Source organism: Triturus cristatus, chromosome 8 (assembly GCF_964204655.1).
Source record: "Triturus cristatus chromosome 8, aTriCri1.1, whole genome shotgun sequence".
NCBI classification, from domain to species: Eukaryota; Metazoa; Chordata; class Amphibia; order Caudata; family Salamandridae; genus Triturus; species Triturus cristatus.
The window spans coordinates 1,548,435,551-1,548,463,421 of NC_140591.1; the positions used below are offsets into that span (position 1 = coordinate 1,548,435,551).

The 27,871-nt window shown below is 44.6% G+C and overlaps 1 protein-coding gene across 1 annotated transcript in view; it reads right to left on the minus strand.

The window, feature by feature from the left end:
• The window catches only part of LOC146806109 (extracellular calcium-sensing receptor-like), a 161,232-nt gene extending 137,881 nt beyond the window's left edge, over positions 1-23,351 (minus strand). The window contains exons 1-2 of the mRNA XM_085623860.1: positions 23,113-23,351; positions 6,924-7,215 (exon numbers count right to left, since the gene is read on the minus strand). Coding sequence (XP_085479986.1) covers positions 6,924-7,215; positions 23,113-23,351 — 531 coding nt within the window. The remainder of the gene's footprint in view (positions 1-6,923; positions 7,216-23,112) is intronic.
• Positions 23,352-27,871: the final 4,520 nt, after the last annotated feature.

The window sequence follows — 27,871 nt, forward strand, 5'->3', positions numbered from 1 at the left end:
ATTCCTCTTGTGTGTTTTCCTGCAATTGGGGGTTTCCTGCTGTAAAAACACAGTCCTCAAATTAGGTAGAATGCAAGTAAGTAAGAAAGTAGTAGTAGTCTAAACTGAAGAACAACATGTCCCCATAATGTTACTGTCAATTAGAGGAAGGGATTGTTGATACGGATAAAATCAATGCCAATACTTATTGTTAGAAATGGGGGTCTCCAGTTGGCAGGTTTGTACCTTGTCCAAGTAGGGACCCTTCTTTCTAGTCAAGATAAGGGAGTTATATTTCTAAAATAACCCCTGCTCACCCCCTTGGTAGCTTGGTACGAGCATACAGGCTTATCTCAGAGGCAATGTGTAAAGCGTTTGCACATAAGACACAGTAATACAGTTAAAACACTACAAAAGGAACACTCCATCAGTTTTAGAAAACCAGCCAATATCTATCTGTGTACAACAAGACCAAAATTATCAAAATAAAACATACACTAATAAAGATATGAATGTTGCAAGAATAGACTTAAAAGACAGTTCCTTGAAGTCGATAGCTCTGTCTTAGGTTATCACGGCATTGTGAACAAACACATCCAGAAGTTAAGACCAACAGCGAGGTCGCGGACAGCTACAGTGCCTGGAAGACCAGCACCCAGTACCTTGGAAATGCAGGGTGTTGTGGACCTTGCGATGAGCTTCAGAGAGGCGGCATTGTCGGTGCCACTTTCGGAGGTCGGTGCTGGAGCCATTGGTCCCTTGAAGTCACACGTGTTGCAGATTGAACTCTGTGAAGTTGAAGTCAAGAGCATCAGTGACGATAGCGTCAGGGCTGCGATGCGAAGCGGGACGGTGCAATGTGCAGTGGCCCCAGGCCACGGTGCAGGCAGTGGCTCTGTGACAGCACCTGGCATCGTTGGTGAGACCGGGGCTGTGGTGTGAAGCAGGGCGATGCGACGTACGGTGTCCACAGGTCTTTCAGGCAGTGGCATCATCGCTGCTGAACCACTGTCGGTAGACCCAATGCTGTGATGAGAAGCGGGGCAATGCTTCTTGCGGTGCCCATAGGTTGCGTTGCAAGCAGCGGTGTTGGTTGATGATGCTGGAGTCAATGGCGCCGACGTCAGGGGACCAAGGCTGCGGTGTGGAATGGGGCAATGCTTCATGTACCTCACGAGCGGTGTCCACAGGCCACGGTGCAGATAGCAGTGTCGATGTTGGCGTGAAGCATCGCCATCAGTGAGACCAAGGTGGCGGTGTGAAGCAAGGCGATGCCCACAGATCACGGTGCAAGCAGCAGCTCAATACCAGCATTGGCTGGCAGCATCAGTGAAGCCAGGTTTGCATTGTGAAGCGGTGCCATGCTACTGGCGATGCCTTCTGGTCACAGAGCTGACAGTGACGTCATGGATGGTGCTGTAGTTGCTTTTCTTCTGTTGCAGCACAAAACACACAGTTCCCAGTGCTGTTGGCAGATGAACCTGAAGTCTTTGATTTTCCTAAGACTTCTAATAGGAGGCGATTTCTACTTCAAGCCTTTGAAAGTTCAGTCCAGTCCTTTCACTGCCCAAGACGGATGCAGCTACAGCAAGCCAACACAGCAAAGCACACAGCAAAGTGGTAGTTGCTCCTGATTGCTTCCCCAGCTTTTCTTGTTGGCAGGTTCCTTACTACAAAAGACTTCTAAAGTTCTGGGTTCAGGGTCCCAAAATTTATACTACTTTTCTCTTTGAAGTCTTTGGCAGAAAGTCCCCGTTGCTCAATAAAAACCAGTTCTGTCCTCCCTGGTCCAGCTTAGCAACAGGAGGTGGAGACAGAATTGTGCTGAGCAGCCACAGTCTATTTAGGGCTCAGTGACAACTCTTCCCACCACTCTAACCAGAATGGCACATCAACATATGCAAGGCACACCTCAGCTCCCTTTGTGTGAGTGTCTCGAGTGAATGCACATACAAGCCTGTGTCAATCTAAAACCAGACGTTGATTCCACAGGCAGGCAGAGACACAAGATGGTTAAGCAAGAAAATGCCCACTTTCTAAATTGTGATTAGGTGAGATTTATAACCTTGGACTCACTAATATCACTAACGCTATATTCTCAGCCAGTCCTTTACCATTTTTAGATTGAGTCACGTGATTGTTATGAAACACACTATTTGGTAGCGCATAATATGTGTATTATCAATAGGCACTTTGTTCACCATAGCAGTCACCATTGATCTTCACCATAAGTATGATAGAAGAATACCTATATGTGATCACAATTGTATTTAAGACATACCATGTTCTTGAATTTTTATCTCCCCTGCAGGTTGCCCACTGAACCCGTGGGTACTGATCCTGCTTATCCACAGAGTGGTAGGTAGGTTCTCACCTTTCCACTGGGTGTAGATAGTTTCACATTAAGGTCCTGAAGAATCGTCGCTGATCCCCCAGACAAATAGGCAAGAAACATGTTGACCCACCAGGAGTAGAGCGCCCTTATCGTGACCCATTATAGTCAGATAGTCACCTCTCCCTTTTTTCCTTTTAATCAGACAGGGACCCTGCTAGAATAAGGTTGGTTCCATAGGACCCAGACCTGTTTGAACCATTTCATTCACTACTACAGCCAAACACACTAGGGCCCTCACACCCACAGCACCTAACGGCAAGGAACAAAAGATCTCCAATAAAGAGCCCCTTTATGGGTGCCCGTCGGGTATTGCAGCGCCGACCTGACGGGGAGCAGGCCTATATGATGAAGCATGACACCTAGCTTGCTGGATGTGTGAGGGACTAGTTCCGAAAGGAGGAATTCCTCTCCTCCCACTACTTAACTGACAGGACAGCCTATCATCGTGGCAATAAATAAGTCTCTGACTAAGATTTTTAACGCACCAAGGAACTTCGTACCCTACTTCTTTTTGTCACTTTCTAAAAGTGACATTTTCAAACACCCAGTTTAAAAACCAACTTCACCAAAAGATGTATTTTTAAATGCTGAGTTTGGGGAACCTAAACTCCAAATCTCTATCACTTCCCAATTGAAAGTTGCACCTGTAAGATGTTACAAGGCAGCTCCAGAGATAGCCTTTCAATAGTGAAAAACGACTTGCACAGTATTTCACTATCAGAACATATAAACAGAGCGCTACATGTCCTACCTTTCCCATACACTGCACCCTGCCCATGGGGGTCCCTTGGGCCTAACTTAGAGGTGACTAGCATGTCAGAAAAGGGCAGGCCTGACAAGTAGGTGCACTTGCCATGTCAATATGGCACTTAAACCTGTGTGTGGACACTGAATTGGCAGATCTGAGACACCTTTGAAAGGCTACTTATGTGGGTGGCACAACCAGTGATACAGGCCCACTACTGGCATTTGATTTACAGGTCCTACAGTGCACTGTACTAGGGACTTACTAGTAAATCAAATATGCCAATCGTGGAAAACCAATCATAAAACAATTTACAGTAGGAGCACTTGCACTTTAGCACTGAATAGCAGTGAGAAAGTGTGCAGAGACACTTAATAACAAAAACAAAGTCCATCATACCATCAAAAACGGAGGTCAGAGAGCAAAAAGACAGGGGAAACACGCCAACAGATGCCAGGTCTAACACTTATAATGATACACTCGCATATTCGAATTAAATCGCATCACTATTGTCAAATTTGTCCGACATGAACTCTCCATTAATCCTGACTCAGAAATATGTGGTCAGGCAGGCTCTGCAGCCTAGGCCCAAGGTAATTGCTTGACAGGGCACAGGTGGGTTGGCACGTAGCTGCCAGACAAACTCACAAACAACTAACTCAGGTTCATCCCCCAGATAAGTGCAGTGACACCACAATAGTCCAGGGAAAAAGCCCCCAATAAAGCACACATGGACGGAGGGGTGCATGCATTCCCAAAACACTATACAGTCAGATGCAACATGAAGTTAGGAACACAGAGCCAATCAGGACAGCACACACTGGGAGCATGCGTCCCTCATGCCAGACATCTGGACATTACCCACTGGCCCACATTGTGTCCACACAAGGTCGAGGCCCACCTGCATTTGTTATCAGGGTCCTTATTTATGACTCCACAGAAAAGGCCCGCCTTCTTTTACCAGACAAGCATCGACTGAAGTATTTTATGATACCCAAAACATATATATAAACTCACTCAAATTGACTGTACTTAGAGTCAGTCCTCAGACCCGTTTCTGTAACTGTACACCTGGCCGCAATGTTTTATTAAACCAATTGTTCCTGTTTTGCCAAACAGATCTTGTCTTTTCAATGTAAATTTCATATTTGAGCAACAGTGCAGTAGTAGCCTTACAAGTGCGTAAATCCACACTTGTAAAATTACCTTGTTAAATAGACCCCTATAGTAGGAGTTATTTTCACAATAGCAGAATACACCATATACAGCTCTGACATACAGATCAGCAACTAAGCATGTCGTCTTTTGTTCAGCTAAGTAGTTGATCAACCATTTTTCCCCCAATCTGGATTCTTGGATGCAAGACAGTGGACTCAGTTTTTCCTTTTGGCCACAAACCTACCCAGCTTCTAAATCAACAGAGTCATCTAAGGTAAAAATGTATCTGTGACGATTAGCAGTTTACTGGCTCACTGGTTAGAGGAGGCAGACCTGGAAGCAGAGGTCAGCCCAGGACCAGGGTTCAATTCCCGGCTCGGCTGGGTCTTGAGTCCATAAATGTCCATGGACTCGATAATTCTCGCTCCAGTGCATACTCGACTCATGGGTTCACACTCTGCGACTCTGGGCAATAGCTTGCTTAATCTCCACATGGGCCCCTCGCGGCGGGATGCCTGGCTTTCACCTTGCGGATGCCCTGCTGGGTTATCTCACAGGGGAATACCAGGACGGGTTCCCTAAGCAAGCGCTTAGAGACCGCTTGGTGATTTGCGCTATATAAATTCCTGCACATTTACATTTGCACTATTCTTTCTGAATACAGAGTAGGAATCAATAATTCATAAAATATATTCACTTATTTTCAGAGAACTTCCCCCCTCAATCCAGCAGTTTTTAGGTCTCACCTAACAGAGCATGGGCGGTTTGTTGCAATTGTTTACAAAAAAGGGCTTGAAACCCGCCCTTTCTTTCCATTGGTTTGCCCCATCTTCACTCTTCAGTGCAGCCTTTCAATTGGGCATCACCGGCCATTGTTAGTTCCCTTCATTCAGTGGAGCATGGATAAAGTACAGTGGAGCATGGACAAATTACAAATTAATTAAACTTCATTAGTGTCCCTTGTTTGCTCAAGCTATGATTAATGTACCACCCTCCCCCTTCCCTGGTGCTTCTTACCTCTCTAGCGGGAACTCGACCCGAAGGTATTGCTGCGCTTAACATGAGGTCCAGTTACAGTCATGTTTTTTGTTTGTTTATTTTCTTTGCTGAAGCAGAAGGTACGATTAGGTGATTTTCCCAAATCACGGGATGTTGAGCCGATGCTCAGACTTGAACCTGGGCCCCTATGCAATTTTACAGCGTTTGGTGCTTTACACTGAATTGAGCCACCCGGCCTCTACATTACCATGGAACACGTCACTGTTTCCCCTGTGGTTTCTGCCTGGTGGTTGTTTTATGCAGGCCCGGCAAGAAGATTAGGTGACTTTTTTCGTTGCAGTTTTATATGAACTAGTAGAGCGCTTTGCACGAGCACCTGTTACCTTTACAAGGACACATCCTCCGTGGGTGTTTATCACTTCAGCCGAGGTTTGTTTTAGCTTCATACCCCTGTAGACGTTCTGAGGCTTAGCCATGCATGGCTTGTGGGCAGCGGAGAAGAGCTGTGTTCATCCTGCAGGCATCAGTTAATGCTCCCGGTGCGATGGGTTTATTTTTTACGTTTCTATCGATAGCCTTAATATATTTTTAACATTTTATTGCTATACTACATAGAATTATAAATTGTGGCCAGTGGATAACACAAGTATCTCTGCGGTACACGTAGAAACCCAATGAACTATCTACATAAAATGCACACCTGTGACCTGCGTGTTCCACAATGTGCTTTGCAGCACATCCATTAAACCTCTGTATCAGGGCTTTAAGTGGGATTTAAAAACTGGGGGGGATCTATCAAAGGGGCGTGACCAATGCAGTTAAGGGCGTGGCTTAAAAATACGTAAACTAAAAATCCGTGCTTAGCATAGTGTGCCGCCCGACTTGTATTTTGCTGTTTCTCTCATCCCATCCAGATATATGGTACTACCAGTAACATCATAAATACAAGGCAGGACTATTGGCTTTGTCAATAGTTGTTAGTTGCATAAGATAAATAAGCAGCAACTATGGCTTGTATATAATATTGAAAAAGCTTCCACTTGAAGCCCTCGTGACACAACGACAATATTGCTGCTCCTGAGTTTCAAAAAGAGGGAATTCCAGGGAGAAAATGACTCTCTTTAAAGGATTTCCATTCCCCTACAACGCTCACCTGGCATGACGTCATGCGTAACTTTTCCACGAGTGAGAAGTGAGCAGTGTACATCGATGTCCCTGGTGTCACTAAAGTCCGGAAAAAAACGGACCGCCTGTGCCAGGGCACAAAACAGAGCCCAGTAGAGACCCGTTTCGGGGCCTCCTTTAAAAAACTGCCGGTGCTCAGCACCGGTGAGACCCGGCCCACTTAAAGCCCTGACCTCTATTATACACAAAATGCTGTTGTGTGGGACCTAATAAGTAATCCACAGTGATTTACTATCATGTTTGTCCTTGGTGCAATTTTTTGGAGGGCAAGTGTAATTTTTTTTAATAAATTGGCTATCAGACTTCGAGCCTCATCCTGACATTTCTACATGTGTCTCCACCCCCTTACTGCTGCCACGATATAACACACAATTTAGGGACCTGGGAGTGATTTTTTCCCCATTTGCGGCTCTGCTCACCCATCACTTTCACTGATGTCATACTCCGCAGCACTGGTTTTACCTGTGGGACCCTGTACACTCCCAGTATGTCGGCAATGAGTCTTATGGTCAGATCATAGACTTCACCCACCGCCCCTGTTATTATCGGCGTGGACTGGCAATGGAAGTTTGGCAGCAGCTCTTTTACTCCAGATAAGAGAGACAACGTGCTGGCGACTGCAATGGCGTCTGATTGGCAAGAGTCGTGTATCTGGAAACCCAGGGTTATGTTCGGTAATAAAGTGGGGTTGTGGTTGATCTCCTCTACAGCAAACACCGCCACCAGCACCTCCCTGTACGACCTCACCTGAAATCTAAAGCACACAGACAAGAGGACACAATTAGCATCAGTACTTTTCCAAGGAACGCATTCCTGATGACCATTTATTTACAGTTTTATGCACCCCTCCACACAAAAAATGGCAAAACAACAAACCACATAAAATATTACAACAGCACACTTAATGATTTGGGCCTTTATCTAATCGGTGAACGTTTTAAGGGACTGTCTGGTCTGTTTTTACTTTTATATCAGTTGTTCAATTATTTAATGTCTCCTTCATTTGCTTGACAAGGTTCTTGCCTCCTGTTCCATCTCCTTGAGAAAGAAAGGAGGCTGCCCATCCACCTTGTCTGATGCTACCTCAATAATATCTCTTATTCAGGGTTTCAAAAGACTGCGCTAAAAGCAAATAGATTCAAATTAATGTTGACAAATATGCGGGTAAATAAGTTCAATACATTCTTACCACGTATGCCAAGATGCTCCAACATGTTAAAATAATTAGAAAGAAACAGTTTACCCTTTAAAAAGATATTGTATCATACTAACATTTAATTTGAAATTTAGATAACGCAGTGTTGAACACTGATCTTTTTTTTAATATAAGTGTTATGGCAACAGCAATTCCAGAAACAGACACTGAGCATTGTCCCTTTAACCCCTTGGCTGCGGCAGGAATTCCGCCGCAGCGCTGGGGGGGGTTTGGGGGCAGCGCGTTGGCGCTGTGCTCATGACGGAGCCACTCCGTCATGAGTCACGGTTGAGCTGTGCTCATGACGGAGTGGTTCCGTCACGGCGCCGCCCACTTACGCTGCATGCCCGCACAGGCGGGGAAACAGCGCCGCGTGGGCGGAGCGGCCGCCAACGGCCGCAGCATGACGGAACCACTCCGTCCTGAGCACAGCGCGACCGTGGCTCATGACGGAGTGGTTCCGTCATGAGCAGGGAAGGGGTTAACATAACTTATTTTTTAAAGATGACTGAGGTATTCAAGATCATGTTAATTTATTCAGAAATGTCAGTGGCAAGATTAATGTCAGACAATATAATTTGGGTGAAATTTAAAAATTGGCCAATTTTCTTCCATTATTGATACTTGTAAAGACGAATAATGGAATTTTTTAAGAAAAAAAACATTAATTCTGTAAGTGATCTCACAATCATCAACAACTGTCCTGCTTCTGAGCATGGATTACATTCAGCACAGACACCATGTAATGGATAATCTGGGTGCCTATTTCATCAATTTAAACCTCTCCAACAGCAGATCATTGTTCATATTCGAAGAACTGGCACAAGAAGGCTGCAGAGTCATAACAAGCATTTTCAATAGGTCTCGCATTTGCAAAAGTTTCAGCTATTGTCATTGTTCATGACAATGCCTTTTTTATCTATTTTATAAAAAACACATAAATGGCATCATTTACAATGCCAATAGCTAGTGTTGCATTATCATTAGCAATGCCAACTGCTCACACTTTTATAATACGAGACCTATTGCGTTGCAAATGCTTGTTACTTTATTACTACATGATCAGATATAATTATGTCAACTATAGTGACTGGGACAGATTGTCCATAAGGGTTGTTCAGTATGCAGTATGGTTTGTTTTTCTTGGCCATGTCCTGTCCAGTCACATTTGTTGTTTCACCTTGCTTCCAGGTTGGTGAGTATAATGATTCCAAAAATCCTAACTGCGGTTAGATCTCTGCTACTTAGCCGTGAACAGTCATACTCGTGTAGTGTGGTATGCCACCACATGATCATATTAAAGTGCAAGGGGGGAGAGGCTGTGGAGATGGAGAGATGCAAAGATGGAGCAGGAGATGGAAAAGTTGGGGACAAGATAGGGACTATGAAAGTAGCCAGGTGGTCACTGTGCTCTCCAGTAAAAAACTACTATCACCCTGGTCACACCGACAGGATGCTGGGAATGACCCCCTCTTTAAGGGCAGTGATGGAGAAAGAGCATGAAAGAGACCATACAAATAAACAACTATTTCACCGCATGTTAATAAGTTTACTCACAAAAGTAGGTAAATAGCCATCATCAACGAGAGAGATGCATTTTTTTTATTTGCAAAGTGCTCAAACAAATAAAACAATAGCAATGTTAATCTTTTAAACTATTGATGTTTCTGGGAATTATTTAATCCAATGAAAAAACAAAATGGTGTCGGAGACCAGAGTCATTCAATAATAAACCCGCACAGCAATGTTTTATGTCTAGGCTCTCTGATGGAGTGGCTGCTGCCTCTCCCACTCTTTTAATGAAGGTCATTAACAAGGTATTTTAATTTAGTATCTAATCTTTCCAGATCTGGATGCCGCCATTTCAATCTCAGAGGTGTGCCTTACAACAGGGAGTGCCCCAAGGCTCTATCCTGAGCACCCTTCTATTCAATATCTATATGCAACCTCTGGCCCAGGTGGCTCGGAAGAGAGGGTTGTCAATGGTGTCATACGCTGATGACACCCAATTGGTGATCGCATACTCTAAAAAGAACAACGCCAATCTAGGCAGGTTTAAGGAAGATCTGGTAGAGGTGGGAGACTGGATGGCTAACAACTGCCTGCAACTAAACGCCAGTAAATCTGAGGTGTTGCTATTTGCAAAAGACCGAGACCTGTGGTCTGAACAGTGCTGGCCAGACAGTCTTAAACCGGCCCGGTGCCAAAAGAGGCCGTTAAGAACCTTGGGGTCTGGATTGATAGTAGGCTCACGTTTGATACTCAAGCTAAAACTGTGGCTGGGACCTGTTTTGGCCTACTGCGCAGTCTGAAGCCGATATTAGGCTTCTTTCCACCTAGAGTGCGTCAGACCATCATCCAGGCGACAATACTATCCAGACTGGATTATGGAAATTCACTGTATCTTGGGGCAAACAAATCCTGTGTCCAGCGCCAGCAGAGGACCCAGAATGCCGCAGCACGCATTCTGGTAGCACTCCCGAGATCTGTTTCGGTCTCTCATGTCCTACCCAAATTACACTGGTTGCCTGTTGAGAAACGAATTCAATTTAAAACTCTTTGCGTTTCCCATAAGATTCTCACTCAACAGGCCCCCTTGGGTTTGGCTAAGCTGCTTCAACCTTACATGCCTCGGCGGCCCCTTAGATTGGCCAATCAGATCTTGGGTTGGGAGAGCGAAAGCTGGGGGCCGCTCATTTAGTTGTCTTGCGGCGCAACTATGGAACCGGCTTCCGATTTCAATTAGAGAGATCCAGACTCATCTGACTTTCCGTAAAGCGATTAAGACCTGGCTTTACTCCTCTGGTGCATAACGGCTTTTGGCTTTCCACCCTCTGGTGTCTCTGTTCGCGCTGGGACGCCCCATTGCTGGGGCAGCTATGCGCATTGCAAATCCAACAAATAAATTCACAATTTAAATGAGATTTTTGTTGTGCATGGATGATATATTTCAAGACAATCACAGCAACAACAAATGTAAAGCACCTATGAACTCTTCTGAATTAGAAACTCTAATGTGATCCCAAATGTGATGTGAACAAAATGAGGCGAGATTATTGCCCACAGCACCATGTAGCATCCAACGTCAAACATGCTCTGCTAGATGTCTGCTTATTACTCGCCTATTTGCATCAGACACAAAGAGGAATGCAAATGGGCTGAATTAGAGAGCAAGGGAGACAAAGTTTAAATGTGAAACAAACCATCACATATGCAAAGGAATCTACATTTTAATGTGACTGAGCTGACTATTAAATAAGGTATCTTCCAGTTTCATTAAATGGTGGCCAGGTTCCACTCTCTTCTTGGTTCACTGGACGGTGCAACGTTTATTCACGTTTTGATGTATGGCACTTTCCAGCACTTCAGCACTGCCAGACAGTTCTACCACTGCTAAAACCCTGCACGCTATTCAAACGCAGGGATATCATTTATTCCAGGTAGTGAGTAGTCTCGAGGGCAGAGGAGACCTGGGAGGGCGAGGGCTGGCCGCGCATGCGTGATACCTGGAACTTTTGCGTGCCCAGTGGCGGCGCGTGCGGCCGGTGCAGGCAGCGCCTGTCCCCTTTCGGGGCTCCCGTGGTGAAGAGGAAGCCCCGGCGCCAGAGAGGAGGTGCGGGACCTGAAGTCCCGGGTCCCAGGAGGGCCCGGGTGAAGAGCGGCAGATAGCAGTGCGGGCTCCCATGCCTAAGGAGAGAGCCCCGTGTCGTGCTGGCAGTAGTGGAGCTGGAGTGCTTCGGAAGCGCGCCGCAGCCAGCCGCTTTCCAGGAGGATTCCCCCCCGCAGACCGGGTGAGTAGGGGATTGTCCATTTGTACAGTGGTTGTGCCGATGAAGGCACAGTGTCAATATTTATTTCCTGAGCGGACCCGCCGTTGCGGGCCGCTCCAACGATGGGGCGAGGTTTAAAAAAATATATATGTGAAAGTGAAACTGTAGGCTAGCTTGCGAGGACGGAAGGGGGACATGAGATGTGCACGCCGCGTGGCTGTAAGCACGTACACAGGCTCCAATCCGCCAAAAGCCTGCGCGTGCCCATCTCCTGTCCCACTTCCGAGGCAAGTCAGCAACAATAGATCTCGCTGGCGAATGCGCTTCACGCAGCATTCGCCAGGCGAGACCTTAAAAAGGTACACAAATCTGACAGCACCTAAGTCATCGTCCATAAATCCGCCTGTCCCTTCTCTCTCATCTTTCATACCTGCTCTATAGCACCCCCCCGCCCCCGCCAACCACAGCAAAGACCTCGCTGACGAATTTCCTCTATCCACCACACTAACAATGCTTAACTTGGGCACCTCTGTCTCCGATACCGGCCACAAAACTATCCAATGAGCATCACATTGATAATCTCAGTACTGCTGATTCTGAAATTCTCTCCACATCTGTTATGGGCACAGATTGTAAATAATCCATTGCGGTAACGCTAGTTTATCGTCCTCCCTCTTCCTCTCCTAGTTTTCTTCCACAATTTTTTGCACTGGTAGTTACAGCCTTTACCACTTTGCAAAAATATGTTTTACACCTGACCTTTTTAACTTCCACTTTGAGAACATCAAAGATTACCGATAGCATTCTCACCCAGCTGATTAACGCCATACCCGTGTAGGGAGGCGCATTTTAGGTGCTGTGAGGGCATCGCCTGATATTACTCATTCACTTGAAATTTCTCCTCAGGTTCGAACTGATCATTTTGTGACAACATTTGATTTATATAACAGTTTGAGAGAGAAACCTATGTATGACCCTCCTAGGATAAACAGATAATGGAACGAAAAAGATCGTCACCTCCGGAAATTATAATCTCCATTTTTAGTTACGTCAAAGATCAAAACGTGGTCACTGTAATTGCAGAAACCATTACTCCTCTATGACTTTCTAGAATTAGTTCACTGGAAGTCTATGGGGCACATGCATCAAGCCCGCATTTTGCGATTCCCAAATAGCGAATTTTACCGATTCGCTATTTGGGAATTGCAAAATGCTATGCATTTAGGAATCGCAAAAATATTTGCGAATCCTACACATTCCTTATTTGCGACTCGCAAATTGCGGATCAAAATTAAGGAATGGCTTTCCATTTATTCCTATGGGCCAAAGGCCCATAGGAATCAATGGAAATTGCATGCGCAATTTGCGAGTACCAAATAGGCACTCGCAAATGGCGCATGCAATTTCAAGGGTGCCAAAAGGACACTTTGATGCACCCCTGAAAGTGCAAATATAAACATGTTGCACACACACCTGCCCAAGGGCATGTTTGTGTGCAACATAGAACTTTGAAAAATGCACTTTTGTGCATTTTTCAAAGTTTTCGCAAATTACCATCAACTTTTAAATTGATGGTAATTTGCGTTTCTTAAAAGCGAAATCGCAATTTTTTGTTGTTGCATTCCATTTAGGGAATCTCAATTTGCGATTCCTTCAATGTAATAGCAATTTAAGTAATCGCAAATTTTGTGATTACTTAAATAGCGATTTTTGCATTTGGGATGATGCATCCCAAATGCAAAAATTGGGGTCGCAAAGGGGCAGATTCGCAGAATCTGCCCCTTTGCGACCGCAAAAAACAATGATGCATGTGCCCCTATGGACTCTAAAACCAGAAAGACAGGCGAAATATAAGTGGCATATTCACTACTCTGTGCTAAAACCTCTTTATAAACCCAAACTCTCAATTTATAAACTCCTAAATGAAGTAAACAAAGACAAGGAAATGTTTTAAATTAGTAAAGACTTATCTGACATACTCAATCCTATTGCCCAGTAGATCATCTTCCAGTCTTTCTGTAATCAATTATCTTGGTTCTTTGGACTACAAATACATTGAAATCATAGTTGTAATCTACACAATGGGTCCCTGCTCCTTCTACATGGCATTGGGTTTAGGATCCACATCCTTCTGCTCCACTGAGCCAACCATCTCTGATCCTTTTATCACCTCCCCTTCTTACCCTGAGCAACTTAATTGTCCCTCTTTGGATGCTCTTTTCCAGTACATAAAAGCCTGCAAATGTGTCTGTCCTCTGTTTCCGATCTATAGTAACAGAATCCAGACATCCCTGAGCTCACTGGAGTGGTCCACAATGTCATTGGCCTTTCATTACATCTAGCGTTGTTCCCTCTGACTGAAGCTAGGCATTCTTGAGCCTTTGCTTAAAAAACTCTAATCTTGACCGTAAGTTATATATCATCCTATGATTTTGCTTTCTGCTGTTGCTAAAATTCTAGAAAATTAAGTGGCCAAACAGCTGTGCACGCACCGAGAAATTAATTCACTTCTGGGTGACTTCTCATAGAAGTACAGTCAACACTAATTGCTGTTCTGGGTGACCTTTTAATGGTTTCTGAAACACTTTTCCACCAGTATCCTGATTCTTTTAGATGTCAACGGACTTCAACACACATCATCAGAACCCCCTACGTGCTGGACTGTCTGAATGCGGGATCGCGATAAACCCTTAATCATGCTAAGGCATTTACCTTGCTTATTCACCCAGAGTAAGATTAGATGACAGCAGGGTGACATTTGCTACCATTAAACGACACACCTCTAATCTTGCTCTGAATGACTATGTAATGTCCATGCCTTAGCATGGTTTGAAACCTTTCGTTCAAACCAGGCCCGAAGAGTAATGCTAAATACGTTTCTGTCCCCTTCTTCCTCACTACATGTTGGCATACCCACGGGCGCTTTCACATCACCCGTTCAACATCATTGTCGGACCTCGTGTCTGAATAATGAGGAATGATGGATGTTCCTTATACTCTTATGCTGATGACCCCCAGTTTAATTTCGTCCTTGTAAATCTTCTTCCAGATTGTCTGAGCTACATGAAACTCTGGATGGACACAAATGGGTCCAAAATAAATACGGACAAAGCCAAGATCTTACTGGTAGGCAAAGATCCATTTTTCTCGTTCTCCATCCCCTATCCTCCCACTCAAGACCACCGGCCAGTGCCTTAACCTCGTGTAAAGAGTCTTGGATTGAAGTTAGATTTATAAATGAAGAATGGACATTCAGATCTCCCTGGCTGTCCTTATATCATCGAAGGCGGTGACCCCTTGATGTAGGAAAATCAGTAGATGCAGCAACTATAGATTATCAGCTTAAGTGCTGTAATTCTCTTTATCTTGGCATCTCCAAACAGCACTTGCTCAGACTTCAAATGATTGCCGAGTGGGAAAGCAGAGAGAGTGTGGGGTTTGCAGAGATTCTAGGTCGGAAGAGGGCTGGCAGGAGTGGGCCTGGGATATCTGGGTCACTCTGCACCGACTCCCACACCCCACACCTTGAGCGACCCCTGTTTTTTTTTTCTTCATAAAAGTTCTCTGCATTCTGGGACTTGTAGTTTCTCTTTTGATATAACACAGGAGGTGTTACAGGGAAAAATATTTTGAACTTTCTGGTGCGTTAGAGAACCACACGCATCTGCCACGCTCACCTGCTTACTGCCTGGTTACTCTGGGGTCGCTGTGTCCTCGCCACTGCCTTGCTGGTCTGGGTCGTCTCTCCCCCCCGCCATCGCCATCGCATCGGGACATCGGCGATTGGAGCGCGGGGGGAGCAGTATACTACACTACATTTCCCAGGCTCCCTTGCCACAGGAAGCGGACCACAGCATCTCGCGCCCGAAGGCGCTACAAAAACTGCTCCACCCCCGGCAGAGCGGGGGCCGTTTGAACTTTCTGGTGTGTTAGAGAACCACACACATCTGCCACGCTCACCTGCTTACTGCCTGGTTACTCTGGGGTAGCTGTGTCCTCGCCACTGCCTTGCTGGTCTGGGTCGTCTCTCCCCCCCGCCATCGCATCGGGACATCGGCGATTGGAGCGCGGGGGGAGCAGTATACTACACTACATTTCCCAGGCTCCCTTGCCACAGGAAGGGGACCACAGCATCTCGCGCCCGAAGGCGCTACAAAAACTGCTCCACCCCCCGCATCGCGGGACGCGCGCGGGCGAAGACCGGGCCAAGGGCGGGCCCGTTTGAGCCCGTTCGAGACCAGACGAGGCCGGGACGGGCCTACCCTCTGTCAGCCGCAAAAACTATTTCCATTTTGAAGGTCAGTGAAGTAGACCATTATATCACTAAGTGTGACAATTGATTGAGAGCCAGGTGCGGGGAGGATATTATCCATTACCTGTTGCCGTAATGGCTGCCGTCCCAGTGGTTAGCAATGAAAATATTATGGATGAAAAAAGGCTTACAGGTTGAGCACTTATGGGCACTCTGGACAATTTCTTAGTAAGAGTATCCTCTGTACTTGCCAAGGACATTGAACTAACGGAAAAAAGGTTATCCCTTGACATTGCTTTCAATAAAAGATCCTCGATGGGATTGTTAGCTGAAGCCCAGTCCCCAGAGTCCTGTCGGACTAAGACCCAAGACTCAATAATTTCCTTGGGTTCTTTAGATGAGGGGATGAGGGGGCTTCCGGATACACCAGGCCCACTGACTATTGAGTCCCTTCATAACCCGTGTGTGACAGATAAATCTATGGATGTTGTGATGCCTGTTGGACCTGAGGACGTGTGTTCCTCGGGTATTAAGACTCGCCCAAACACTAGGGCAAAAGCCAAATTATCCAGGCCGGATCACGCACCTCTATCGAAACGGTCCCGCCAAATTAATAAATCTCAGACTGTGGGAAAGAAGTCGAAACCCAGTGAACCCCGGAGACCTGATAAATCGCCATCTCAAGGGTCACTACAAAATCCTGGAAATGTTTGCACTTCGGACGAGAATGGGGATACCTGCAATTCTACTGGGGGAAGGAATGTGAGCGAGTTGGACCCTTCCTTTTGGATTAAGATGGAATGTTTGATCAAAAAATCTTGGGTCTCAATCACGACACGTTTGGATTCAATAGACTCTAGACTGACTTGCCTTGAACTACAGTTAGCCTCATCACGGGGCAAGGAAAAAGATTCTGTTACTAGCCTAGGCAGTAGTCAAATAGAGTCTGGGAAAGGTGGTAAGGGTCCCAATATCACAAACACAATAGAGAAGCCCTCACCAGTAGGAAAGCAGCTTACATTGCTCAATAAAAGTCTGGCACCTGGTAATTTGACACATCCCCGGGATAATAGCTCTGCCTCGTGTACTAGCAATCCTTCAGGGAGTGACCCTGTTGAAGAAAATAGTTCTAGGTCATATAGAAAGCTTGCTACTCTGGAATCACAAAAGGAAGCACTATATATAAATGGAAAGGGCGACAAAGAAGTCACTCCACCACATATTCAGCTTCCCCCAGAATCGGCACCATATTTAGTGGTTTTGGTGGGGGTCCCTCCATTAGGTCAGGGCAGGAGGGAATCACACCAGGAGCTAAGAAATAAATGTATCCATTGGCTCAATAGGAATCGCCCATTACCAACTCATGTTTCCGCGGAAATTCTTTTATCAAGAAGAGTAGGATGGGTGGGGTATAAACAAAAAGTAGGAGAAGGTGATTGCATTGTTATAAATTTTAGGGACCGGAGGGTGGTGGATTACATTTGTGATTGGTTCCATGATGATAAAGCTACCGCAATTCATCCCCTTCCCCTATCTGACTTTTACGTAAATGGGAACACTGAGAGGGGGGGCATACAGCACTCTGATCGGCAAAAAGTGAGTGGTATTGGAGGGAGGATACACTTGAGTAACAGATATGATGCACTATCTTGCCTGGAAGACTGTGACTGACATAAATAACATGAGGGGCCAGATGGCGGCTAATGTTGCCCACAATCACGTAGTGGTGGATAAAGCGCAAGGAATGGAAAAATTAGAGGATACCCTCATTCAGAACAAGGTCAACATAGCCCTTAAACAGCCAGAGATAGAGGCTATCCAAGATATAACTATCCTAGATAGATTAGTGGATTCCGTGCAGGAAATGTCCCTTGCCAGATCCCCCCCCATGGGCAGCGCTCAAGTTTACCCAATTGGGGGTGATATAGGTCATGGTTATTTGGTTGGGGAGAGACCCCGGGACAATAATAGCACGGTAACTCATTTTACATTGGTAAGGAATAAGGCAGGTGACCCTAAGGACCTCGCGCCGATCATTCATATGGATCCCTCAGAGCGGGAAGGGATAGGGGGTATAGAAATGATCTCCTGGAACATCGCGGGGCTGGCCTCCAAATTCCATAACCTGGAGTGGAGGCAGTACATGGGCAAATTTCGCGTAATTTGCCTACAGGAAACCTGGGTAGTGGACCACAACCCTTTTCATCTTGAAGGGTTTAAGTGTTTTTCTGTGCCTGCAAGGAAATCGGCACCGGGAAGACCAATGGGAGGGTTAATTACATATGTGGATCTACAGCTTGAAGGTGCCTGGGTCGACTTGCAATGGAATTCTGTTAATATACAAGCTATTGGATTCGAATCTAGGAAGATGAATATTGTTCTGATCAATTTATACAATGCTGTCTCAGGTAAAGGGAATGGTTCAATAATTCATAATTTGGATATTTTATTAAATGATGAGCTAGCATCGAGAAAGAGAGTAGTAGCCCCATATGTGATCCTAGCGGGGGGATCTAAACTGCCACCTCTGCCCCAACTTAAGATGGACAGATGGGGCCTGGACTGGTTGAACAGTGGAAAAAGGCCCACATCTTGAGCATACCCCTGAGGGATTGGAGCTAGAAAGGGTTCTGAACAACCATGCACTCAGGCACACAATAGATCTGATGGGGCCTAAAGTTGGTCACAAAATCATACCAACATTCAAGGGAAGAGGGTTCTGCTCCATTATAGATTATATAGCAGTCTCTATCCCCTTTGTGAATTGGCTAGATAAGGCTAGCATGGAATGGAGCATATTTAGCGACCATAACCCTTTAGTCCTACGGATTAAGAATTGGGCCCCCTGTAAAAGTAATGAAAACGTTAATGCTAACAGTACATTGAGGGCCACGGACCAGGGGAGAAGGTTCAGATGGACTAGGGTGGATGGGGACGCCTTCTATAGATCCTTAATGGAGGACGGTAAGGAATTGATTGGGGTTTGTTTAGACCCATCTTTTGAGGGACCTATGGTGGTTAAGGCGTTTGAGGCAATGGCACACCTCATCGATGGATTATTAAAATCACCCGCGCCTGGGCCGATGAAATGCTCCCCCAGATGGATAAATAGAGATTGCTCTAGGGCCCACAATGAATTAAAAGTAAGCTTAAAAAGGGTTCCTAGAGATAAGGGGCGCATTGCACAATGCCGGATAGCTTATAAAAAGGCCATTAAGTCAAGGAAGTTGGTTCTTCAATCACAGACATGGGTAAACTTAAGGGAGGCTGCTGATAGAAAAGATTCTAGGGCATTTTGGGAAATAATTAATAACCCCTGTTTCCAGGATGCGTTTGCACCGGCAATCGGCACTATCATTCTCCCTGAACAATGGCTTGACCACTTTAAAGTTTTATATAATCATGCAGACGAGCAGCCGGGAGGGGGTGAGGTAATATGCCCATGGGTGACAAATGTAGAATTCTCGGTAGATGAACTGGCAGTGGGGATCAAAGGGTTGACACAGAATAAGGCCCCTGGGCCGGATGGTATTCCCCCGGATCTCTACCTAAGCAAGGTTGATTTTTGGGCACCCATCCTCACTAGAGTAATAAACACGACTGTCTCTACAGGCATGCCTAGATCCTGGGCTGCGGCCACGATAGTCCCAATCTTTAAAAAAGGGAAAAAGGACGACCCCCGGTGTTATCGCCCGATCTCCCTGATTGATGTAACGGCTAAAGTATTGGGGAGAGTTGTCCTGAACCGCCTTCTGGATTGGGCTGAGGAACACCATATAATAACCGACTTGCAATATGGTTTCAGATCAGGAAAGTCAACCACAGACCAGTGTCTGAATCTTTATCTTTTAACGGCCAAGTACACTATTGCAAGCAATCAGTCGATTTATATGGGGTTTATGGACCTAACATCGGCTTTTGATCACGTAAATAGAGAAAAGCTCTGGAACCTGATGATCAAACTAGGGGTAGAAGAAGGTCTGGTGGCTATTTTAAGAGCACTCCACTGGAACACCTCTGCTAGAGTGCGTTATAACCTAGAGGGTGATACTACAGCTCCCTTTCCTTGCACTAGCGGGGTTCGCCAGGGTTGCATTCTGGCCCCGTTTCTGTTCTCACTATACATAAATGGGCTAGAACAGGCATTATGCAACCTAAAGGCAGATACCCCTAGAGTAGGTGCACGAGCAGTACCGGTGTTGTTATATGCGGACGACGCGGTACTTTTAGCCCGAACACCGAGAGGTCTCCAGATCTTGCTGGACGGGTTTGTTAGCTTTATGGCCAGTTTAAATCTTTCAGCTAATTTAGCTAAGTCATATGTACTGGTGGCAGGGTTTAAACCATGTAAAAATGTATGCTTTAAAATTGGCACACATATAATGGAACAGGTTAAATCCTTTTCCTATCTGGGTGTTTTATTTGATGGGCTTTTAAATTTTAAGTTTTTAATTGAAGGTAGGAGTGCAAAAGTAGTGGCCTCTACAGGGGCCATAATGAGTTATGGACATAGGCTGGGCAGGTGGTCACCTGAACAGGTCATGAACCTGTATGGCGCAGTTTGTTGCCCCAAAATAATTTATGGGGCAGAAGTTTGGGGCTTTGCAAACCCCGCACCAATTCAAACTGAGGAAAACAAATTCCTTAGCAAAATCTTACAAATCCCTCAAAGTACGTCAGCCTATATTACACACGCTGAATTGGGAAGGGTGTACATAGAGGACCTGATTAAAGTCAGACCACTTATGGCCTGGCTAAGAGTATGGACCAATAGTGAGGCGGGTCTAAGTAGGCAGATAATTAGTGATTGTATGGGTAGAGATAAGGGGATGGATATCCCATGGTTGCGTTACGTAAAGGGTGCTCTGATTAGATTAGATTGTAAGAACCTCTTCACTGATCCCACAACAATCACTGCTGAGGACAAAACCAATATTAAAAGATCTTTTCTGGTAAAGGAGTCTGCTCGTAGAGCTGCCTCAGAAGAAAGCAAGTCTACTGTCCGCTCTTTCAATTTAGTTAAGTCTGTAGAAGGCATGGAACCCTATCTTGCCCTGCTATACAATGCACAAGATAGATTTTTAATTACTCGTTTTAGGCTCAACCTTTTACATCACTTTTTGGCTGATCCGTTTGGCTTTACGGCCACGGTTGAGCAGAAGGGTACCTGCGGCTGCGACAATAGGTCTCCGCAGAATACCCTTCATTTTGTACTTCTTTGCCCTTTTTATTCAGTTCCCAGACGTCGTTTTTTAGTAAGGTTTTTAAAACAAATGAAATTCAGACATGCAAAAGTTGCTCTGTTATATTTACAAAAGGTTGGGAACCCACTGACGCTAGCTTGTATTACGAATTTTATTAGAGTTGCATTAAGACTGAGACACACTAGAGGGTTACCTTGAACGCTTTGATGCAAATGGCCCCTTTTTTTATGTCAATATAAAATGAATTGTATTGTAATGTTTTTAACTGTATTATTGTACTTTTATGATATTTTTTAAATATCGAATAAAGGATTTTGATGATGATTCTAAATCAGGGTGCTGGAACAACTGCTTTAAACTAACGCTACACGTCAGGAAAACCTATTTTGTCCAAGCTTCCTGTGCTGCCTGTCCAAAAAATGATTTGTTTCAAAACTCCCTGTTTAATACATTAATGACTGTTTGATTCTTCTTCCAATTTTCTCAGAACCAGACTTAATAAATACACAATCGCAATCTTCAATCCTCACAATCAAATCTGCTCTAAAAACCTTTTCTGATAGAAAATATTTTACAGTTTCAGCCTCCAGCAACTGAATGAATTTCCTAATCAGCTTAAATTGATATCTTCCCACTTCACATTACAAGAAAAACCTGAAATTGAACCTTTCTTGTCTTCATCCTCTTTCTTCTCTTCTTGTTTTAGGCTCTTGTGCCAAGAGACCTCTAGGTGAAAGTAATGCTTGATAATTTGAATTCATTAATGGCATAGTGCGTAACTTTAAGTGCTATGAGACAAAAGGTGTTACATGGTGAAAGGTATATAGGGCATTATAGTATTTTTATCAGTGTTGCATTCCAGAGTACATATGAAGATATTTGTTTCTAAGTGAAGTAAATTTGCCATTCAACTCTTTAGAGAAGCATTTTTGATAATACCAGCTACAGCTGAATAACAATAGGAAATGTTTTGTGCATTGTTAGGTAAATATAACTTTAAGATAAACCTCCAATGTGTAATCTTGTGATGAGTTCTTGTTCTTCAGTAAAGGAAAACATTCTGCATCTGAATACTTGCTCCTAACCTCTGGACACACAATAGATCTCTAATCTGTAATGCCATTTGGTAATAATGGACATAGAAGACACACTTTAATCAGGTTAACTGAGAATTTCAAATTATTGTGGGTTTAAAGGTAATTTTTAGCTTTGACCATGTCTTTACCAGTAGTGAGAATTGTATTCTAAATGCTGCAGAAAAGATTAAGGGGGTCATTAAAGTTTGGGGGAGCGTGAACTCTCGCCCAATTAGGTTCGTAGTTCCCTCGCCTCATTCTCAGGTGGAGACCCGCCATGTTTCTGATGGCAGCTCTCCTTTAATGGAAATCCTTGACCTTGCGGTCCATGATCCAGATGACCACAGGTTCTCAGTGAAGGAGCCCTGCCTACCACCAACACTAGTTTTTCCTGCCTGGTTCTGATGGATAAACAATGGCCTTACCTCCAGGGAGAAAAATGTCTTCCCAGCAGGGCCATTATTAATTCGATTCTCTGAAACCCACCTGTGAGCAGGCGGCCAAAGAAAATGCGGCCCACTCAGCAATTAGCTGTGATGGAAGTGGATTTGCCAATGAGGCAGAACCTAGCCCGGTAAATAGATCTCTGAATGTCGTGGGTATTCCACGGGTAGGTGAGTTGAGGCCAGGGCCCCTGCCATCCTGGTAGGCTTGCGACCACCCGCCAGGGTCTACAAGACCCGCAGCTTTTTCCTTACTCCTAAATGAAATGATGCTGCCACACCTTTTCCTAAGCAGTAACCACTAAATCAGCGATGGTTTTTCCTAGCTACCGAACCAAAGTCTCATATAATTCAAAATTTTAGTGAAAATTAGAAGCAAAATATGTTCCTACATGAACAATGTATGCATTTGGACAAATGCTTGTTTGTTCACGCACCGTTCAAAGTGGAAAGACTATTCATTTCTGAAAGTATCGCCATAGTTCCTATTGGAGCTGCTCACAAATTGTATATTTATTCATAATTCACACAATCTCAGAACTATGGCCACTCTCAGTTCATTAAACTCTATATGGGAGCAAACAATAATTCTGGACCAGTTCCCACATAACAATCGTGTGTCTACTGTATGGCTCGCATGTGTGCTCAAATCTGTGTTTGCACAGGTTAGCTTGCACGTACAAACACACTGAATTGACACAGTGAACTCACCCTTCACATGAGATTGCTTCAGGCTCCTCTTTGAAGCTACTGACAGGGAATGAATGCGTCCAGTGTACAAGTATCACAGCTCCCAGCACAATATCCCCATCCTGGACGTAGGCATTCACTACCTTCCTTGGAAGTCTGCAGCTGCCCATCAAAGGCTGGGCCAACTCTGTGAGCATCACTAGGAGAGCAAGGACCAAGCGGACCACCCTTGCAGCGGAACGGAACAACGCCGGCGCCATCTTGCAATGTTCACTTCAGACTACAGTTTGAGGCTCCACTCTGATAATGCGACAACTCTGCCTCTTGCCACATTTTATAGAAAAAATCTTCACAGTCACAAGGATTTGAGTCCAGTGATTCCTTGGTAGGGGAAAGGAATAACCGCTCTGGCTCGCAGAGGTGTGGCGAGAGTCCCTGCAGGGAAACGCGCCACAATACTGTGCCCCGTGATTAAATGAACAGCACATGCTCTCGTGCTTGGAAACCTGAAATTATAACAAGAGATGGTGATGATTTATCTAATGAATATGTGGTAAAAGAACCGCCCAGATAGTAACAACCATCATCTTGGGTGGGAGTTAATTGATGTTTATATCTCTATAAAATATCACAAATTGTGGAGAAAAGGTAACCAAAGAGAGACATGTGGCGCATCGTTTAATGGTACTAAAGGTCACACTGCTAATATCTAATCTTACTCTGTGCAAATAAGTAATTTGATTTTTTACTTATATTTTTGAGATTTGCTTTGCTCTTCATCAAAATCCTCATTTGATAAAACAATTATGACCCACCGAACATCTAAAAACGAATAAACTAACCCCTACCTGTCAGCAGCTGTGCTGCTGGAGAAAAGAAGCGAATCTGCTGCGGATCTCCAAGTCCTCACCTACTTTTTCTAGCAATACCTCAAGATGGACAATAATGAACATATGAGTTCCAGTGACGCCGCTATCTAGCCCTCAAGTGTGGTGACCTGGTTTGAGGAGTAGAAACTTCACTAGTATCACTGAAGTGCAGGATACTCCTTCTGCAGCCTTACAGTGAGCCATTGGTTAATTGTACTTGTCAATCATGAGAAGAGATTTTCCTCTTCACTGGCAAACAATGAATTAATTGAAAAAATAGTTCTGTGAAATGGGAGCTTTGTAATCTCTGGTGCTGCATAAGTGCTGTTGTCCTATATGATGCTGCCTGCCCCCAGAATGAAACAGAGTTGAAGTGGAGCTGGTAGGGCTAAGAGGTGGAAGTTTAGCAACACATATCCTCCCCATCCCAAGGGTAATCAGTCATAGCTGCCACTGCAGCACAAATGCATCACGCTTTGAGGCCTCTACAGAAGCAGACCACAGCAAGCTACAGCACTTCTTCAGCAAAGTGTATGTTGGCCACTGTCCAAGGCATTATGCACCTATGTGTGAAAGAGGTGGAGGATTATTGGATTTTTTCAAAACCAAACAATGGTGCAGCTGGTCACACACAGAGATAGTAGCAAACAGTGGCAGCTTCTGTGGACACAAAGGAAGTACAATTGCAGCCACAACCAGCATAGGACAATGGTACTTTGCACAGACATGGAAGATAAGCTAGATAAAACAGTTGCAGATGTTTTAGTGGTTATGTACATCATTTCATTGCTTTTATTACCACAGAGCTTTCAAGTTGCCACTTGTTAGGCATTAGTAACTCAACGTCCGACCCCTTCCAGGGAGGTCACAGGGCAGACATGGGCTACTTGGTAACAGCAGTGGTGGTTACCATTGTTTACCACTGGTGTCTTATAGTGCATCTTAGTATGGCTCGGCAAACTCAGCCAAATACACTCCTTTCTGCACTTGACTCCCAGGGTTGCAATGGTGAACAGTCACTGGCTTCTCATGGAGGACGTGTGCTCAGAGCTCGGAACTCAACAATCAACCCACAGGCGCAATAAAGTATTGTCCATCCCAGTGCTTGTCTTAGTAAAGAGAACGTTTTACACTCCCAGTGAGACGAGGTAATGCACAGTATAGATAGCAATATAGTTACCGGGTTGTAATCTCATCTACAAATCTCAGTGAAGAGCTACACCACTTCCGATGCCCTCTTCCTACTCTAGGTGTTCCAATGTTTATGGTCCTTTGTATTAAGAATGGACATAGGCATTGATTAGGCACAGGCGTGGTTCATTCTGAATGACCCCCACTGGCTAATGCATGTATCAGTGCAATGGTTCGTGCCACTATGAATTCACGTGTCACGTTTAGTCAGGCACTAAGGTCAGGGGTACACACCTGCATGCCAATTAAACACTACTGTCCCAACACTCATGTAGTCCTAGTTTTTACTTTGCAGTCTGGTACTTCTAGGTATGTTTTCCTCATTATAAATGCAAGACAAATAGTACAAGAAAGCAAAGGGAACACCCAGACTGGATGAGCTAGTCATGGTTGAGGTTCGACAACTGAAGACAAAGACAGTATTCTATTGACATAATTTGGTTTTAAGGGCAGGGCACGTGTCCAGAAGAAAAGTATTCATGTTATATCTGTAGATTATGCAGACAGGATACATTTACATGCTGTGGAGAAAAGTGAAATTATTTTTTATTGTCAGTGGTTATCCTAAATGTGTGTTATGTATTGGAACCTCTAGAACCTATATTGGACAGCACCGCTTTATAACAGAGCAAGAAGTGCACCAACATTTGTCCCTTGGAAGGGTTTATGATGGGCAGACACATGCACATCTGCCAGCATGTATTGTGTGTTGTGTGGCACTTTCAGGCAGCTTCGGTTTTTAGCTGGCAGTGCATTGCACACAGAGAATTTTAAACACATACGTGTAACACTAAGGCAAAACTATGAGTTCCAGACGGAGAGTGGCATAGGATGAAAAGCCAAGTATGTCGCACATAGTAAGGGCGACCTAACAGAGATGCAACTGAATCTGTAATGCAAATATTTCTATTTCCTTTGTATTGAAAACTGAGAAAATACCCTTAAACTACCCTCTCACAGCTGCGTCCGACTTAGGCAGAGAATATTTAAACCACTTAGTGCACTTCAATCTTCAATCGTTTTACATGTTTTCAATAAAAAAGAAATTAAATTTTTCTGAGTATACATATCTAATAAACCCAGTTCCAAGAGAGGCATGCCCACTGCAGGCCTCTCTCCTTTCACTTTATGCAAATCCCTATAGTCAGTATGACTCAGAGAAAGTAAAATGGAGTGGTAACTTAAAAAAACTGCAATGATCATGGGTCAACAATAGGTGTCAATCACACACTGACCATCATGCACTGCACAGATGTACACAAGTCAATAGACATGCAGACACCCAAACACACGCAAGCACCTGTTCTCTAAATAAAACTCAAAGAAACAAATGTGTGCACTCACATACACATTGAGTACACATTGTTCGTACATAGAGGTGGAACAAAACACCTACAGGTATGCATGCAACACACAGAATGGCATACCTAAAGTCACTAATGCACACAGAGCAACAGGCATATAGACACATATGCACACACAAGCACCCAAAATGAACCTACATGTGCTTAGGCTCACACAGACTATCACACATGCATACACCCTTTTAATACAAGGACACATATATAGGGACAAAACCAGACAATACACAGTGACAGACTACATGCATACAGGTAAATGTGTAATGCAGGACTGTGGATGGATGATCAATGCATCTATGAGTATGAAAGGGTACATGAATAAACTACATGAATGCCTAAGTATGAAAGTGCGAATAGATAAATGGATCCTTAAAGGGGCATATTGGGGTCATAAATTAATAGAAATATGAGTATGTGTGAGTGAGTTGATGGTTATACTGGGAGATGAATGTACTTGAATGAGTGGCTGGATAATAACCTGATCATCTGTCGATCCATGCATTCACTCTTCAACCTTTGCATTAATTCAACAAAGCACCGAGTGCCAGATATAGGTAAAACCCAAATAGCTAGTTCTTAATAGCGATTTTTACCGAATCGCTATTAAGAACTCGCAAAGTGCGATGTAGAAAATGAATCGCAAAAAAATAGCGATTCGTTAATAATCGCTAAAATAACTACCGAATTCGCATTACCGAATCTGTATTAGCGATTGCGAATTACCGAATTGGTATTAGCGAATTCGCAAATTTAAAAGAATCGCTAATTAGCGAATCAGCCAATCCGGTGCAACCTGATGACCTCGCAGGAAGTGGCCTGACACATGCTGTTACACTGAGCCTGAAGCAGTGGGAGAGGCAGTGAACAGAACCAAAGAGGCAGGAGCAGCTCAGCAACCACCTTGCAGATCCCCAAAACAACCATGGATACACAGGAGAAGGGAAAGGAGGCTGGAGAGGAAGAGAAAGCACAAATTTAGTGAGAGGGAGTTGGAGGTACTAATTGAGGAGGTGGTGAAGGACCATGACCAGCTCTTTGGAAAAAAATCCCTGCACGTTCCTAAATCGCAAAAACGAAAAATTTGGCTTGTGATCCAGGAAAAAATAAATTCCATTGGTGTTACCTAGCGCTCGATAGACGAGCTGAAGAAGCGCTGGTACGACCTCTGCAAACATGCCAAGGAGAGGGTGGGTGACTGGCTCAAACAAGCCAAAAAGACAGGTGGCAGGACATCTACTGCACCTGCACCAACTCCAGCCTGTGAGCATGAGTGGCATCGGAGACGCAGACAGCTCAGCCAGAGTAGTCAACATACAAGGTAAGATGCATGCACAGCATGATGTGCCCCCCCCCTCCCTA